Genomic DNA, 18,323 nt, shown 5'->3' on the forward strand with positions numbered 1-18,323 from the left:
AAAAAAAAAGTTAAATGGGTTTGGAATGACATAAATGAGTAAATGATGACCAGATTTTCATTTATGGGTGAACTACCCCTTTAAAGATCAGAAACTTGTCTGTAACACTATGACTATGAATTCAAATGAATAAAACATGACACACAGTCTGCATTGTGTCAGCAGTTATTTAAAACATATGCCTGCAGCAAAGTTAGTGAGGTGAAAATTGACTTCATGCTTGGAGACACCGTGTACGATGATTAGCAAATACAAAACATTTTAATTTCTGAAGTTGTTCTCTGATCCATCTATTTCGATTTAAAGTCAAAATTGGCACTATTGCCGAAAAGCTATGATCCAATCTTAGAACACAGTATTTACAGCTATCATTGTTTTGTTAGCATTTTAGTTTGCATGGAAAACTAAACATAAACTACCTTCTGATGGGAAAAAAAAACGTATGATGGGCTGTAATTGTGTGCTGTTGCCCAACAGTTTCGTGGACAAATTGCTTGTTGCTGGTAACTTCTCACTTTGATCCTTGTTAAAACACAATCAATGTTATCTTTGGAGACTGAACCATGAAGCACATGCTGTATGTCTACTGAAGGCCCACAGTGCCACATGCTTCACTAAAAATAAACGTTGATACTGATGTGGAAGGATCTAAATAAAGACTGTATGTGTTGATATTTGTTCTCATGACAAACTGTATAACCCAACACGAGCAGTAAAGGATAACCACTGAGGGTGAAAACACATAATACATTTTTATATACATACACATTTATACAAAGCCAGCGCACTCATCTCTGTGTCTTTTGACTGATTTCATCATTTCTTCTTTTCATTTTATTCATTCTTTTTTTAGTGGATTATAATTTTTTTTTTTTATTTCATTTTAATACACGAAGACAAAAGGCCACAAATGCAACATTAAAAAAATCCACTTTGAGAGAGAGAGAGAGAGAGAGAGAGACAGACAGACAGACAGGCAGACACAATGATATCCATGTTTACGAGAGCACATAAAACCAGCAATGAGCTCTTAAAAACTGGTTATCAGGATATGATATGAAGATATTCGGGAGTCCTGTCTAAGAGCTGCTAGAAAATGACTAAAGTCTCAGTAAAGCGAGAACATCATATTTTTTAAATCCTGAACAAACCCCTTTATAACTCCTTCATGAGCAATAAAAACTGTTTTCATATTTAAAGACCCCATGAAATCGCCTGATGAGCACTGTTTTCTTTTCCTGTGTTGACATTTTTCCTATTAAAAGCCTGGGCAGGACATATTGAAGGCCACAACCCTTGTTTTTTTCTTTTTTTTTTTTAAATAGCCAATAGGCTTTAGTTTCATCACCACCATGAACCACAATTTGCTACCTGCTATTCGGCTGCAGATGGTGTTATGGGGAGAGACATTCTCATTCTAGAGAGCATTTGATTGGACAAAAATCTGTGTAGTGCAGGATGTCATCTATTTTTTGGTCCTTTTTTACCCAAAGAGAATGACTTAAAATTTTAAATGTGTATATGTGCTGAAAGATCAGTTTGCATTCTTTACAGACTTGAACTAAAAGCCACAAAAATCATAATTATTAAATTATGATTTCATGGGGTCTTTAATGTCTATTTTATGTAGCAGCTGTTAATTGGAATTAAGGGACATAAAGAACCTGATTTGATCCACTGACATAAAGTCAGGTGTGACAAATAGACATCACTATCTATAAATGTTCACATCATACTCTTGAAGGTGTCATAGTTTTCTGGTAAAGGGTAAAGGTCATCCAATGAAGTAGATCCAGTCATACAGTATGTGCAAGAAAACCTCTAAATGCAGATTGGATCAAGGGTCCAAGTGATAATACAATAGTCTTAATACTTGGTGCAGTTTAATTAGCATAACACTTTTTTTTTTTATTGTTTAACAACAGTTTGGCATTCAGTTATTTTTTTATATAGCACCTCCCATTGGTTAACATTCTATATCTTTTTTTACTCAACCATGATGACATATCAAGAGGACAAAATAAAAATTGTATTCACAACTCAACTAACACTGCATATTTTCAAATCTGCACCAGTATTAAGACTAGAGACTGTTACAGGCTCTTTGAGGGCTCCGTATTAGTTCAGATGAGAGGTGAGGGCAGAGAGACAGTAAGAGCTGGAGGGTTCGATCATGGCTGTTTTGGTTCTGGAGGGAGGTCTGCTCCAGTGCCAGAGGTCCAAAGCAGGGTCCAAGAATCCTAATTGCAGCTCCACACTGACTTACCAACCCAGGCTCCCACTAAAACAAGAAAAAAAAAAAGAAAAACAAACATAGTAATAATGCAATAATGTACTGTATGTAGACCAAATAATATGGAGACATTACAGACAAAATTATAGGGCTGCATGATGTATCCGTAACCATATCGTTTTTTGCCAATATTCAAAAAAACATTTTTATTAATGATGTTAATAACGATATCTATAATGAAATTATAGATGTTATTAATGTTAATAGTTGTAATATTTATATTGCATATTAAAAAAAATAAATAAAAAAACATTATGACAAATTACAGGATTCATATAGCAATACTTTAAATCACTTCATCTAAAAGACATATAAAACAAAAGTCTTACCTGTGCAAATTTGTTCAGTGACACTGACAGTGGGTCCTGGGCTACTGGTGTGATGAGATGTGGGCTGAGTTGATTCTGTAAATTAAGGGGTTGAGGGGGTGGTTGTACAGGAAAATCAGGTGGCCAGTGTAGAGCTCCTGTGCACTGTAGCTCTCTGCCCAGATCTTATCTACACACCAGAGATAATGTTAAGAAAGGATTATGGGAAACAGACCTTCCCTATTTGTCACTCACTCGATGTTGTGTCGATGTAGTGACACTAGGGATCACTCTTGGGAGCCCAAGACACCTCTGGTCTTTGATAAAAGGCCAATGAAAATTGGCAACTGGTATTTGCATGCCACTCCCCTGGACATACGGGTATAAAAGGAGCTGGTATGCAACCACTCATTCAGATTTTCTCTTCGGAGCCGAATGGTCATGCTCACTGAGCTGAATACTACTGTTCATTCACCTCTGCTGGATCTGACGGCGCATTTCAGCGGCTTCTCCCCCCTCTGCACTGGTGCACTGCAGAGAATGCCCCTGGGCGCTTCGGCAGAAATAAAAGAGCATATTCTCTAAAAGAGTATATTTCTCTAAAAGAGCAGCACACACGGAACGTCTTTTTAAAGACGCGTCTTTCTAAAGATGCTTTTCCGATTGTGTGTTATTCCTGGTTGCGCTTGTTATCTCTCGCCTTCTGACGGTCACGATCACTGTCTTTCGTGTCTGGGCACTGCTCACGCGGAGACAGCTTTCGTGGATGGTCATGTTCTCATTGCGACAACATACGTTGTCCATGGCAACGTTGCGGTCACGGCTCGCCTTCGTAAGAAAGCAAGCCACCCCAGAGGCTCCCCGCCTCGGTCCTTTTACCCACGGGTATGAGGCCAGCGCGGCTAGCACTGGGGGCGATTTGGGGACTCCAATGAGACCGCCTCCGCCGGGTATCCCCCCGCGGATCTCCCATTCCCCAGCACGATCGTCTGCCCCGATCGGGCTTCCGGATGAGTCCGCCGGCTCGTCTCGCCGGCTCGTCTTGGACTCAGTCTCCTTGATGGCACGCCTTACGAACAAGCATGCCCAGTCAGTGCTGGCCTGTTTGAAGGCGTTCAAACAGAAAACAGCGGTTCCACTGAAACTTTTTCAGAGGCTCCTGGGGCATATGGCATCCTCGGCGGTGGCCACCCCGCTCGGGTTGATGCATATGAGACCGCTTCAGCACTGGCTCCAGACTCGAGTCCCGAGATGGGCATGGTGCCATGGGACATGTCGCGTGGTCATCACGCCGGTCTGTCACCGTCTTTTCAGCCCTTGGACCGACCTCTCGTTTCTACGGGCAGAACTGTGCCATTAATTCCCAGAACTGTGTCTCCAGACACGTCGTGGTCATGACAGACACCTCCAAAACGGGCTGGGGCGCCGTTTGCAACGGGCACGCAGCCGCCGGCCTCTGAACGGGTCTGCGACTGCATTGGCAAATCAACTGCCTCGAGTTGCTGGCAATTCTGCTCACCCTGTGGAGGTTTTGGCCATTGATCCAGGGCAAGCACATGTTAGTTCAGACAGACAACACGACAATGGTAGCATATGTCAACCGCCAAGGCGGTCTGCACTTTCTTTGTATGTCACAACTCACCCGCCGTCTCCTCCTCTGGAGTCAGCAGCAGTTCAAGTCACTGCAAGCCACTCACATCCCGGGCAACCTCAACACTACAGCGGATGCGCTGTCATGACAGGTTACCCTCAGGGGAGAGTGGAGACTCAGGTGGTCCAGCTGATTTGGAGTCGATTCGACAGGCACAGGTGCACCTGTTCGCCTCCCAAGAATCCTCCCCACTGCCCACTCTGGTATGCCCTGACCGAGGCCCCCCTCGGCATAGATGCGCTGGCACACAGCTGACCCCCTGGCATGCGCAAATATGTGTTTCTCCCAGTGAGCCTGCTTGCACAGACCCTGTGCAAGGTCAAGGAGGATGAGGAGCAGGTCATCCTGGTAGCACCCTACTGGCCCACCCAGACGTGGTGCTCGGACCTCATGCTCCTCACGACAGCTCCAACCTGGTGAATTCCCCTGAGGAAGGACCTTCTTTCTCAGGGACGGGGCACCATCTGGCACCCATGCCCAGACCTCTGGAATCTCCATGTCTGGCCCCTGGACGGGACGCGGAAGACCTAAGCGGTCTACCACCCGCGGTGGTAGACACGATCACTCAGGCTAGGGCCCCCTCTACGAGGCACCTGTATGCCTTTAAGTGGCGTCTGTTCGCTAAGTGGTGTTCTTCCCAATGCGAAGACCCCCAGAGATGCGCAGTCGGATCAGTGCTTTCCTTCCTGCAGGAGATGCTGGAAGGGAGGCTGTCCCCTTCCACCTTGAAGGTGTACGTTGCCGCCATAGCAGCACACCACGACGCAGTCGATGGTAAGTCCTTAGGGAAGCACGACCTGATCATCAGGTTCCTAAGAGGCGCCAGGAGGCTGAATCCCTCCAGACCGCACCTCGTTCCCTCATGGGATCTCTCTGTAGTTCTTCAGGGTCTATAGAGAGCCCCCTTTGAGCCTTTGCAGTCAGCCGAGCTTAAGGCACTCTCCTTGAAGACTGTCCTCCTGACTGCTCTCACTTCCATCAAGAGGGTAGGTGACCTGCAAGCGTTCTCTGTCAGTGAAACGTGCCTGGAGTTCAGTCCAGGTTACTCTCACGTGATCCTGAGACCCTGACCGGGCTATGTGCCCAAGGTTCCCACCACCCCTTTACGGACCAGGTGGTGAACCTGCAAGCGCTGCCTCAGGAGTAGGCAGACCCAGCCCTGTCGTCACTGTGTCCGGTGCGTGCTTTACGCATCTATTTGGATCGCACGCAGAGCTTTAGAATCTCTGAGCAGCTCTTTGTCTGCTTTGGTGCACAGCAGAAAGGAAGCGCTGTCTCCAAGCAGAGGATCACCCACTGGCTCATTGACGCCATAACTATGGCATATGTCGCCTAGGACATGCCGCCCCCGGTAGGGCTACAAGCCCATTCTACCAGGGGTGTAGCGGCTCCCTGGGCCCTGGCCAGGGGTGCCTCTCTAACAGACATTTGCAGAGCAGCGGGCTGGGCAACACCCAACACCTGTGCAAGGTTCTACAACCTCCGGGTGGAACCGGTTTCGTCCCAGGTAGTGGCATGCAACACAAGCGGATAAGCCCGGGATAGCTGGCCAGGTGTATCGCTTGCACATAGCGCTTTCCACCTCCCTTGGAGATGAAGACGTGTGCCATTAATTCCCAGTAGTGTTCACAAACTTTGTTCCCTGGTTGACTTCCTCTGAGCCCTGTGGCAGTCGAGTTTTCGGAGAGACTCACTGCCGGCCCAGTACACGCGCTAACTAAGAGCCCTGTTCTGGGGTAGGTGATTTGCATGTGGTGGTTCCCTGTAAGGCTAACCCCATGCGATTATATATCTTCCGCTAATTCATTTCCCTGTTGGCAAACTGCGTCTTCCTTGGGCAGAGCCCCTCTGCCCCAGTCTCCATGTTTGTAGTAACTCTTCCCCCATTGGGCAGGATCTACCTTGAAGACACCCCACATGGTTGGTAAGAACATGTGACATATTTTTCCACTTAAATATCCCCCCCTCTCTTTGGGCGAGGTGTGGTCTCCGCGGTGTCTTCCCCTTGGGAGGGACACCCCCCGACTAGACCTGGCGGCCCAGTCGGATAATCCCCCTTCTTTTTTAGGGAGTGGAAAAAAAGAAGGGGAAAAGAGGCCACGACTGGGTTAAGCCTGTCTCTATCTTTTGGGTAGTCGACTTGTCCCCATAAAGGGCCGTTCGACACTCATAAATATGTTGGGGGAGGTTATGTGTCGACCTGGTGTGCTGGCTATAAGGCACACAGTAGTCTGCCCACCACACACCGCCAGTTCACGTAACACAGTTCAGCCAATTGTGGCATTTCGTATAGGGACCCCTAGTGTCACTACATCGACACAACGTCGAGTGAGTGACAGATAGGGAATGTCATGGTTACTTGTGTAACCTCCATTCCCTGATGGAGGGAACGAGACGTTGTGTCCCTCCTGCCACAACGCTGAACTACCCGCTGAAATGGCCGGACCTTATATCGGCTCCTCAGCATAAAACCTGAATGAGTGGTTGCATACCAGCTCCTTTTATACCCGTATGTCCGGGGGAGTGGCATGCAAATACCACTCGCCAATTTTCATTGGCCTTTTATCAAAGACCAGAGGTGTCTCGGGCTCCCAAGAGTGACCCCTAGTGTCACTACATCGACACAACGTCTGGTGCTTTTGTAAGACACAAGATATGTTGGCATGCAAACACATGCTTTTTTTTTAATATGTGGAGACAAGTCATTAACATGGTAAACCTAATTAGGTTTAATTTAGAACTATGTAATTGATCAGTCCGTGAGCACAATATGCTGTTTTTTCATTTGATGTTAATTTATTTATTGATATCTCTTCAAGCTTATAGCATTAGATTTTTTGGGTAAACTGACAACAAACGGCTAGTTGGGAGAAGTATATACCCTACTGGTCAAAAGTTTTGAAACACTTGAATGAAATGTTTCTCATGATCTTAAAAATCTTTTGATCTGAAGGCATATGCTTAAATGTTTGAAATTAGTTGAAATATAATTGTGCCACCATATTAATTTATTTCATTATAAATCTAAAATGTAATTAAAAAATAAAATTTTTTTTTGAAATTGATGACTTGGACCAAATAATAAAGAAAAGCAGCCAATAAGTGCCCAACATAGATGGGAACTCCTTCAATACTGTTTAAAAAGCATCCCAGGGTGATACCTCAAGAAGTTGCTTGAGAAAATGTCAAGAGTACATTTCTGTAAATTCTAGGCAAACGGTGACTACTATGAAGATACTAAAATATAACACAGTTTTGATTTATTTTGGATTTTGTTTAGTCACAACATAATTCCCATAGTTCCATTTATGTTATTCCATTGATAGTATTGATGACTTTACTATTATTCTAAAATGTGAAAAAAATTATAATAAAGAATGAGTAAGTGTTTCAAAACTTTTGACCGGTAGTGTATGTATATTTGTATGTATGTGTAACAGGGTCAGAAATTAACTTTTTTAATATGGGACAATTCTTGCCCCCTGAATCTGATTTTTAGGTTAATTCCAAAATTACAAATGAATTCAGTAAGGTTGATACCTATACTGTACATTTAATTCAGCATCAATATAAAGCCAAACGTAAATGTGTAAAAATGATTATCAGTTTAATGGGGGGAAATATTAACCGACTAATTCCAGTGTCGACTAGCAGCATCAGAACTGTTTAGTCGACTAGTCTCGCACATCCCTAGTATTCACCAAACTGTTTTGTTCAGGATTCACAGTTTGGTACCCCCTTCAACTGAACAATTCCATTCGTTGCATTTTTAAAATGTAATATTTAAAAGTCTGGTTTTCCAGACATTAAAATAGGATACGTAATAAAAGTAGTATTAATCTTTGGATAAAATATTAGAAAAAGATGTTTAGTGGGAATTCAAAAAGGGGGCTTTTTTGCCCCAACTTTTTGAATTTCAAGGGCATTTTTGTTCATTACTTTATAGGAAGACATGTTGCCATTTTAGGCTGGAAAATCGTTCATTATTGCACATTAAGTTAGTAGTTAAGAAAAATTTGTCACATTCACCTTTTTAATCAACGTTTTTCTGCAGTTTACTTAAATAGTTTAAGTAAAAAAAAAAAATTAAAGTACAATGATAAGAAGAATAAAAGAATTACACAAATATAAAAAAAATATTTTTTAAAGAAATATAGCATGTAACACGGCAGGATACTGCTTGACACGTCATGTCAAAAACATTAAACTCTTGCAACATGCTTTAAAAGATGCTTATTTAACTAACTTTTACAGCATCAAGATTTACAGTAGGTTTAAATGGTTATACATGTATAAGAGAAAATTAATATTTTTTAGATACTGTAACTTGTCACAATTTCGTCACAATTTGTAAAAAAAAAATTTTTTTTTTTTTTTTTTTTTGCTGTTTATTTAAATAGTCCTGCGTTTGTGACAAATATATTTTTTAAAATACACTGATATAATTATAAAAGAATTAAACAAATGTTGTTAATTTTTTATATATATTTTTTATATATAGCATATAGATGCCTAACTTTGACTTTGCTTCAGTTGTTCAAAACTAAAAGTCTTTTTTGTTTTGGTAAAGGGGAATTTTTGTGAGGGCAATGTCAGTGTGAGAAAATTACAATTCAAAAGTAACCTGTTCATGTAGACTACTAATAATGCACCATCTGGGATTATGTTAAACCTCAACGAAACAACAGGCTTTAAAAAACAAACAAGTGAAAACCAAGGGAAAGAGATTTGCAGACTATTTCTTAGCAGTGCGACTATAAACAATGGCCAGAAATGGCCAAAAGCTTTCTTAAGCAATACAAATTCCCATTAGAATCAACAGAACCGGTTTTTTTTTTTTTTTTTTTTTGCACTGCTACAACACAGCCAATAATCTCAAACAGGCACAGCAAGACAGGCAGGGTTTGATGGTTCACACGGAGAGGAACAGGGCAGCTGAGATTGGCTTTTACATGTCCATCAAAGAAATGCTCACCCATCTAAAACAAAATGGCTGCCAGTGAGGCTATGCCCAAATGCCCTCTTCATCATCCTATTGGTTAAGAGATGGCCAAGTGCAGCATGAAAAAGAAGATCAGGTTAGTATGCGTTTATATTTAAGTAGAAGTGACCCGTATCTGCAGACTGAGGATCAGTTTTCGGTTTCTTCACCTAAATGTTGTAAATGTTGAAAAGCTTTAAGGGAAACTGATCCTGGATCTGCACTTAATGGCAATTTCTACAATCATGAATAATAAAATCAGTAGGTTTGAAAAGTTATGACCAATATGAAGGCAGTAAAGAGAAAATGATGGCATCTGCATTGGAGATTAGGGCAGCTCCATTTAAATCAAAAGCATAGTTAACCCAAAAGTGAAAATGAGATTACTCACCCTCATGTTTTCCAAAGACATTCTTTCTTCCATGGAACACAAAACGAGATGTTTGGCAGAATATCAGCTCAGTTACCATTCACTTTAATTTCAACTTATTTGTGAAAGGTGACTGAGGCTAATGCTGCCTTCAAGTGGATCTGGAAAGCTTGTACTTCCGAGACGGGCATTCGTCATTACGACATGTCATGCATTCAAGTGGGAAACAAAATACGGAAGAAGCCAAACTTACACAAGTACACAATGAACAACGGCAAAGCTCTTTTTCTGTTTTACCAGTGAATAAAGTAAATAAACTTGCCTCGCTTAAACACAAAATATAGCCTATTATTTATTAATGCATGGAATCTAACAAATTATTAATTTGCCTAAAACAAACCGCACAGTCATTAATTGACTGTCAAATATAACAAAATAATATTTTTGAAATAAAGTAAGAAGTTGAAATAATTGAGCAAAATCATTGCTTTACATCATCTTTCATGCTGACACACCCCTTCCAATGTAACATCTTGGCAACTTGGGTATCATCTATAATTCCAAGTTTCCCACTGGTAAATACGACTTCACTGGATCATTCGTGTGCTCAGAACTCATAATTACAATATTTCTGACTCAACTTGAAGGGCACATAACATTCTGCCTCCTTTTGTGCTCCATGGAAGAAAGAAAGTCATATGGGTTTAGAACAAAGTGAAGGTGAGTAAATGATGACATAATTTTCATTTTTGAGTGAACTATTCCTTTAAGACTTAACAAAGCAACGGAAGTGAACTTAAGAGTATCAACTTCAAATTCACATTATGAATACTTATAACTGATAATCTTATAAAAACTGACCACACCTCCAATTTGTCTTTTGGTGCCTCAATAGGCTTGCTGTTAACCTGTTGATGCTCATTGACCCCACCCATGGGTTTGACTTTACTTTGCTTAAATTAGTTCACATTTACCATATAGTGCGCTGTTCAAAATTGTTCATAATGTTGACAAATTATACATCTTTATAATATGTCAATATTAATAACTCTTTTTTGACTAAAATATGTGAATTAATTTAAGCAAAGTGACATCGGGGGGGGGGGGGGGTGCGCATGCACATCAACAGGTTAAGAAAAAACTCCTATGAATATGAGAAAAGCAATATACAGCAACTGTAAAATTATTTATATTCAGCCATATTGGAGTGATTTAATTAAGACTGAAGAAAAAACAAGTGGTAATGATGAAAGTGGTAAACACTTTGTAGACTTTGTTTATAGAGGAATGGACTGTGACCTGATCGGGTGATTTTGGAGGTTTGTGGTTGGTCTGGTCAGGTGGTGTTTTCAAGTAGCCGTCATCATAATTATCCGCCATGAGCTTCATACGGTTCTGTGTCTAGGAGAAAAGAGGAGGCACATTTGTAAGGAAAGAATGGTGGGAGGAAAAGAGGGCAGAAAAAAGGAAAACATACAAGAAGGGGGTGGATTAGGTGAGAATAAATTCATTAGATTTTCACATTACATTTGTACATTTGCAATTAGAGGTGATTGCCCAGGTAAAACTCACAGTGCTAGAGTGTTTTGTTAGGGCTTTGCCATGCAGTCTCTAAGGCCCCATTTACACCTTGCATTAACGTGATCTAATCTCTGTCGAATGGCACTTGACCACATTAAATGACAGTTATAAATGCACCCAAAATGCATTGCGATCGGATCACTGAAACCACATTCGGAGGTGGTCAGGGACGGATTCTGACAACATTTAAAGAAGGTGTAAATACAAATGTGTTTTTGTTATTCGGAGACAACTATATAAGTAATAGAGCCCGACCGATATGGGATTTTTGAGACCGATACCGATACCGATTTTAGAGAGGGAAATTTCACCGATTACCGATATGGTGACCGATATAGTCACTTTTTGAGCTGGAATGAAAACAGACCTTTTCTATGTGGATTGTGCACTGATTTTGCACCGATATGACTATGCGAAGGTACTCAGAAGGCTGCTTTCTTAAACAAATATTTTTTATCAAAGAACATTTGACATTATTATTATACATTGTCAACAAATTCTAGAAATGAATAAATAGCTAAATAAACATCAGTACTATATGTTTAGTATCAGTCAATTGCTGACCATTTAAATAAAGAATAAATAAAAATACAATAAATAGCTAAATAAAAATCAGTACTGTATGTTTCGTATCAGTCAAATGCTGACCATTAAAATAAAAAAATTAATTCAAATAAAATAAATAGCTAAATAAACATCAGTACTGTTTAGTATCAGTCAATGGCTGACTATTAAAATAAAGAATAAATAAAAAATAAAATAAATAGCTAAATAAACATCAGGGGCTGGTTGCACCAGCTATACGTACGTTACGACTTAGCCTAGTTGTGGCTTAAATGGGCACTAAGTCACAATTCACGCTCTACTAAATATTTGAGCATTGCACCATTAAATTTATGTAGGACGAAACCCTATGTATAAACTAAATATTTACAGAAGCCTCCGACCAGGAGTAACTGTTGGAATAAAAAAGCAGACTGATATTTTATGACATCAATGAGCTCATGTTTTGCATGACAGGCATCAGTCCTTTTAACATATGATGATGTTGGCATTTACACTCATTTACATTTATGAGAGAGAAAAAAACTTACTTAACTTACTTTTAAGCAGCTCTTCATTATGAAACCGATCTAACGGTGCCGTTTTTAGGGTGCATCGCCAGTGTCAAGTTTCAACACATTCAAAATATAATATATAGGATATTAAAATTAATAAATGTCTATTTTTCCAGCCTGTTGTATTAGTATTTATCACCCCTCATTTATTTTAGATACAGTTCCTATATATTATTATTTACACAGGGCGAAAATACTATTTATTAAATGTACTTTTATTACGTATCCTATTATAATATCTGGAAAACCAGACTTTTAAATATTACATTTTATAAATGCAACGACTGGAATTGTTCAGTTGAAGGGGGTACCAAACTGTGAATCCTGAACAAAACAGTTTGGTGAATGCTAGGGATGTGCGTTACTAGTCGAATAAACGGTTCTGATGCTGCTAGTCGACACTGGAATTAGTCGGTTAATATTTCCCCCCATTAAACTGATAATAATTTTTACACATTTACGTTTGGCTTTACATTTTTACAGAGGCTGCACTTAAATTACTGTCAAATTAATGTTACATATTTTAAATAGAATTAATAATACATATACGATATATCGGTCGGGCACTAATAAGTAATGAGATGTGATGATGTTACGCTACAGTCATCTGTTGTTAAAATGCTGTGTTGTGGCTTCTTGCCTTTTTCTATCTGCCTATCTACAACCCCAATTCCAAAAGAGTTGGGACAGTATGAAAAATTTTAATGAAAACAAAAAGGAGTGATTTGTAAATTATATTCACCCTTTGCTATATTGAAAGCACTACAACTACACATTATATGATATTTCCTTATGAATGTCATTTAAAAAATTTTTTAATATATGTACAGTAATTTCAAATCAGATGATTGCAACACGCTTCAAAAAATTTGAGACAGGGGCAATTCAAGACTAATAACAATTTGAGGAGTTGAAATAACAAGGCGATGTGTAACAGGAGATGTTAAACAGGTGAGGTAATCGTGTCATAGTATATAGGGAGCCTCCAAAAACAGCCTAGTCCTTCTAGAGCAAAGATCATTCGAGACTTGTCAATTTGCCAACAGATGCTTCAGCAAATAATCCAGCACTTTGAGAACAATTTTCCCCAAAGACAAACTGGAAGGATTTTGGGCATTTCACCCTCTAATGTGCACAATATAGTTCAAGGAATCTGGTCAAATCTCAGTGAGTAAAGGGCAAGACGAAAACCACTTCTGAATGCGCGTGATCTCCGATCCCTCAGACATCAATGTCTTAAAAAACATAATTAATCTGTAATGGATATCATGAACATGGGTTTAGGATTATTTTAGTAACCTCTGTTAGTCAACACCACTTGTCGCTGCATCCACAGATGCAAGTTAAAACTTTGCTATGCAAAGCAGAAGCCCTACATCAACACTGTCCAGAAGCGCTGCCAACTTCTCTGGGTTCGGTCTCATCTTAGATGGAAAGCAGAACAGTGGAACTGTGTTTTTTGGTCCAACGAGTCCACATTTCAAATAGTTTTTGAGAAACACAGCTCTTGTCTTGTCCAGGGACGTCAATCCATTTTCCTGCAGCACAACTTCAAACCACATACTAGCTGAAAAAGCAGAGAGTGTGGGTGCTTGATTGGCCTGCCTGCAGTCCTGACCATCTCTAATTGAGAATGTGTGATGCATTATGAAGCACACAATATGGCGAAGACCCCGTACAATTGTGAAGCTGAAGACCTGCATAATGGATGAATGGGGGAAAATTCCACTTTTTAAACTTAACAAACTTGTGTCTTCAGTGCCTAAATACTTAATAAGTGTTATTAAAAGAAATGGTGATGTTTCACAGTGGTAAACACTCGACTGTCCCAACTTTTTTGGAGTGTGTTGCAATCATCTGGTTTGAAATTACTGTACATTAAAAAAAACAAAACAATGAAATTCACAAGGTGTAAAGGCAGTAACATGGGATATGTGGTAACCGTGAGTTCCCTATTCATTTTGGGATAGGGAAAGAGGTGCCAGGTGGCTAAACGGAGACGCCTCCACTTGCCCAGCCTGTTTACGAGAATTCAATCCCATTGTCATGCAGGGCTGTTTGCCACACACACTGCGAAATATGTTTTATGTTTTATCTTTTTGTGGCTGCCGCGTGTCATTGACCAATCACAGGTGACTGTAATCAACTGGTTAGTTCCCTTCAGAACAGTCTGAAATCACTCCCTGTTTGTAGCATTCACTTTAAATAGAATGAATTAATGAGTGAGTGTTTTCATTCACAGCCAATGACTGCCCACCAGTCACGTTTATTTAAACCAAGTTCTATTCATTGTTAAACTGTTTTATGGAGAAATGAACATTGTAAGGATATACAAAAGCAGTATTAACATAATATATCATAATTGGGGTGGAAGGCAACAACAACTTACGTTGGTCAACTGGAAGCAAACAGTTTTGAATAATGACTCAGAAAGCCAAACTCAGCATTATCAATCCATCTATCTATCTGCCTATCTACAACCCCAATTCCGAAAAAGTTGGGACAGTATGAAAAATGCTAATAAAACCAAAAAGGAGTGATTTGTAAATTATATTCACTCTTTGCTATATTGAAAGCACTACAACTACACATTATATGATGTTTTACCCTGTGAATTTCATTGGTTTTTTAAAATGTACAGTAATTTCAAATCAGATGATTGCAACACGCTCCAAAAAAGTTGGGACAGTCGAGTGTTTACCACTGTGAAACATCACCATTTCTTTTAATAACACTTATTAAGCATTTGGGCACTGAAGACACATGTTTGTTAAGTTTAGAAAGTAGAATTTCCCCCAATAATCCATTATGTAGGTCTTTAGCAGCACAATTGTATAGGGTCTTCATTTCCATATGGTGTGCTTCATAATGTGCCGCATATTTTCATTTGGAGACAGGTCAGGACTGCAGGCAGGCCAATCTAGCACCCACACTCTCTGTTTACAAAGCCATGCACTTGTAATCCAGGCAGTATGTGGTTTGAAGTTGTCCTGCTGGAAAATGCAGGGATGTCCCTGGAAAAGACAGTGCTGGATGGCAGTATATGTTGCTCCAAAATGTTTACATATCTGTCTGCATTCATGGTGTTCTCACAGATGTGCGAGTTACCCAAGCCACTGGCTTTTGGACCTGATGCTAATAACAGCTTGGATGGACCTTTTCCTCTTTGGCCCGGATAACACGACGGCTTTTAAATGTGGACTCTTCAGACCAAAAAACACAGTTCCACTGTTCTACTTTCCATCCAAGATGAGACTGAGCCCAGAGGAGTCAGCAGCACTTCTGGACAGTGTTGATGTATGGCTTCTGCTTTGCATAGCAAACTCTTAACTTGCATCTGTGCAGCGGCAAGTGGTGTTGACTAACAAAGGTTTACTAAAGTTATCCCAAGCCAATTTTCATGATATCCATTACAGATGAATTACTTTTTTTAAGACAGTGACGTCTGAGGGATTAGAGATCACGCGCATTCAGAAATGGTTTTCCTCTTGCCCTTTACGCACCGAGATTTGACCATATTCCTTGAAACTTTTAACTATATTGTGCACTGTAGAGGGTGAAATGCTGAAAATCCTTCCAATTTGTCTTTGGGGAACATTGTTCTAAAAGTGCTAGATTATTTGCTGAAGTATCTGTTGGCAAATTGACAAGTCTTGAACGATCCTTGCTCTTGAAGGACTAGGCTGTTTTTGGAGGCTCCCTATATACTATGACATGATTGCCTCACCTGTTTAACATCTCCTGTTACACATCGCCTTGTTTTTCAACTCGTCAAATTGTTATTAGTCTTTAATTGCCCGTCTCAACTTTTTTGGAGCGTGTTGCATAGTTGGTAAAACATCATATAATGTTTAGTTGTAGTGCTTTCAATTTAGCAAAGGGTGAATATAATTTACAAATCACTCCTTTGTGTTTTTATTAGCATTTTTCATACTGTCCCAACTTTTTTGGAATTGGGGTTGTATATACAGTTGTGCTCAAATGTTTGCATACCCTGGCAGAAATTGTGACATTTCGGCATTGATTTTGAAAATATGACTGATCATGTCTTTTATTTAAGGATAGTGATCATATGAAGCCATTTATTATCACATAGTTGTTTGGCTCCTTTTTAAATCATAATGGTAACAGAAATCACCCAAATGGCCCTGATCAAAAGTTTACACACAAAGTGACACACACAGGTTTAAATGGCAATTAAAGGTTAATTTCCCACACCTGTGGCTTTTTAAATTGCAGTTAGTGTCTGTGTATAAATAGTCAATGAGTTTGTTAGCTCTCACGTGGATGCACTGAGCAGGCTAGACACTGAGCCATGGGGAGCAGAAAAGAACTGTCAAAAGACCTGCGTAACAAGATAATGGAAATTTATAAAGATGGAAAAGGATATAAAAAGATATCCAAAGCCTTGAAAATGCCAGTCAGTACTGTTCAATCACTTACTAAGAAGTGGAAAATTCGGGGATCTCTTGATACCAAGCCAAGGTCAGGTAGACCAAGAAATATTTCAGCCACAACTGCCAGAAGAATTGTTCAGGATACAAAGAAAAACCCACAGGTAACCTCAGGAGAAATACAGGCTGCTCTGGAAAAAGACGGTGTGGTTGTTTCAAGGAGCACAATACGACGATACTTGAACAAAAATGAGCTGCATGGTCGAGTTGCCAATGCCACAAAAAAGCCCAGTTACAATATGCCCGACAACACCTTGACATGCCTCACAGCTTCTGGCACACTGTAATTTGGAGTGACAAGACCAAAATAGAACTTTATGGTCACAACCATAAGCACTATGTTTGGAGAGGGGTCAACAATTATTGTGCTCCTTGAAACAACCACACCGTCTTTTTCCAGAGCAGCCTGTATTTCTCCTGAGGTTACCTGTGGGTTTTTCTTTGTATCCCGAACAATTATTCTGGCAGTTGCATTTATACACAGACACTAATTGCAATTTAAAAAGCCACAGGTGTGGGAAATTAACCTTTAATTGCCATTTAAACCTGTGTGTGTCACCTTGTGTGTCTGTAACAAGGCCAAACATTCAAGGGTATGTAAACTTTTGATCAGGGCCATTTGGGTGATTTCTGTTATCATTATGATTTAAAAAGGAGCCAAACAACTATGTGATAATAAATGGCTTCATATGATCACTATCCTTAAATAAAATATTTTCAAAATCAATGCCAAAATTTCACAATTTCTGCCAGGGTGTGCAAACTTTTAAGCACAACTGTACGTATCTGTATCTCAAATGGTGAGAGACAAGTTATGTGTCAAAGTTTAAATAAATAGGGGTTTGTTAAAATCCCAAACTTTATGTCTATGCTATATGTAGCCAAGTGGAGAAATTTCATGTAATTTAACTTGTCATAAATTGACATGGATCCTTTAAGAACCAGAGTTTTGTGACACCGGAGTTTTGCAACACCTGTTTTCCGGCACTCTCTCGTGTTAGAGACGTGAAAACATACATTGTGCAAGAGAGCTCCCAGTTGTGTTCATCATTTGAGAACTGTATTGTAACTGTTATACATGTCCTTAAAGCCTGGTTAAAAATGCAATTATTTGCGATATATTGTACATGTGATTAATTACAACCCACCGGCTACATATAGTACGGCTGACCATTAATTAGTGACCTCTAATACATCAAAAAGCCTTTGTTTGTTCACAGAAACCCACCAGTCAAAACAAAGACATGTTTTGTCTAGGCTTTTTTAGCTCTCAGAAAAAAAACTACGATCTTTGGTCTATAGCAAAGAAGCAACCTGACTTTGAGAAAGATGTATGACACACAGACAGGCTTAGTAGGAGGTTTGTGACGCAGTCCATACCTGCTGTTTGAGTTGCTGCACCAAACGGTCCTTCTCTCTCCGCAGCTGAGCAACTTCCTCTTGTGTCTTCTTCTTTTTAGATGAGGACAGCTCCAGCAAAGCTATGTTTGCATCTTTCTCACTGATGGCAGCCAGCAGAGCCTCCTGCCTGTGAAATGCAATTACACTGAAATGACTAGAAGTGTCA

The 18,323-nt window shown here is 39.9% G+C and overlaps 1 protein-coding gene across 2 annotated transcripts in view; it reads right to left on the minus strand.

The window, feature by feature from the left end:
- Positions 1-733: 733 nt before the first annotated feature.
- LOC127437216 (ELKS/Rab6-interacting/CAST family member 1-like) overlaps positions 734-18,323 on the minus strand; it is a 42,541-nt gene continuing 24,951 nt past the window's right edge. Inside the window, exons 16-19 of one of the 2 annotated variants that reach the window (XR_007896549.1) lie at positions 18,137-18,284; positions 10,903-11,004; positions 2,623-2,791; positions 734-2,281 (exon numbers count right to left, since the gene is read on the minus strand). Coding sequence is in view for 1 of the 2 variants with exons in the window: in XM_051692008.1 (XP_051547968.1) it covers positions 9,258-9,284; positions 10,903-11,004; positions 18,137-18,284 (277 nt within the window). In the remaining variant the exon portion in view is untranslated. Of the gene's footprint in view, positions 2,282-2,622; positions 2,792-9,227; positions 9,285-10,902; positions 11,005-18,136; positions 18,285-18,323 lie in introns of those variants that run through there. The other variant, XM_051692008.1, reaches the window with a different exon arrangement.

The sequence above is a fragment of the Myxocyprinus asiaticus genome, chromosome 48 (assembly GCF_019703515.2).
Source record: "Myxocyprinus asiaticus isolate MX2 ecotype Aquarium Trade chromosome 48, UBuf_Myxa_2, whole genome shotgun sequence".
NCBI classification, from domain to species: Eukaryota; Metazoa; Chordata; class Actinopteri; order Cypriniformes; family Catostomidae; genus Myxocyprinus; species Myxocyprinus asiaticus.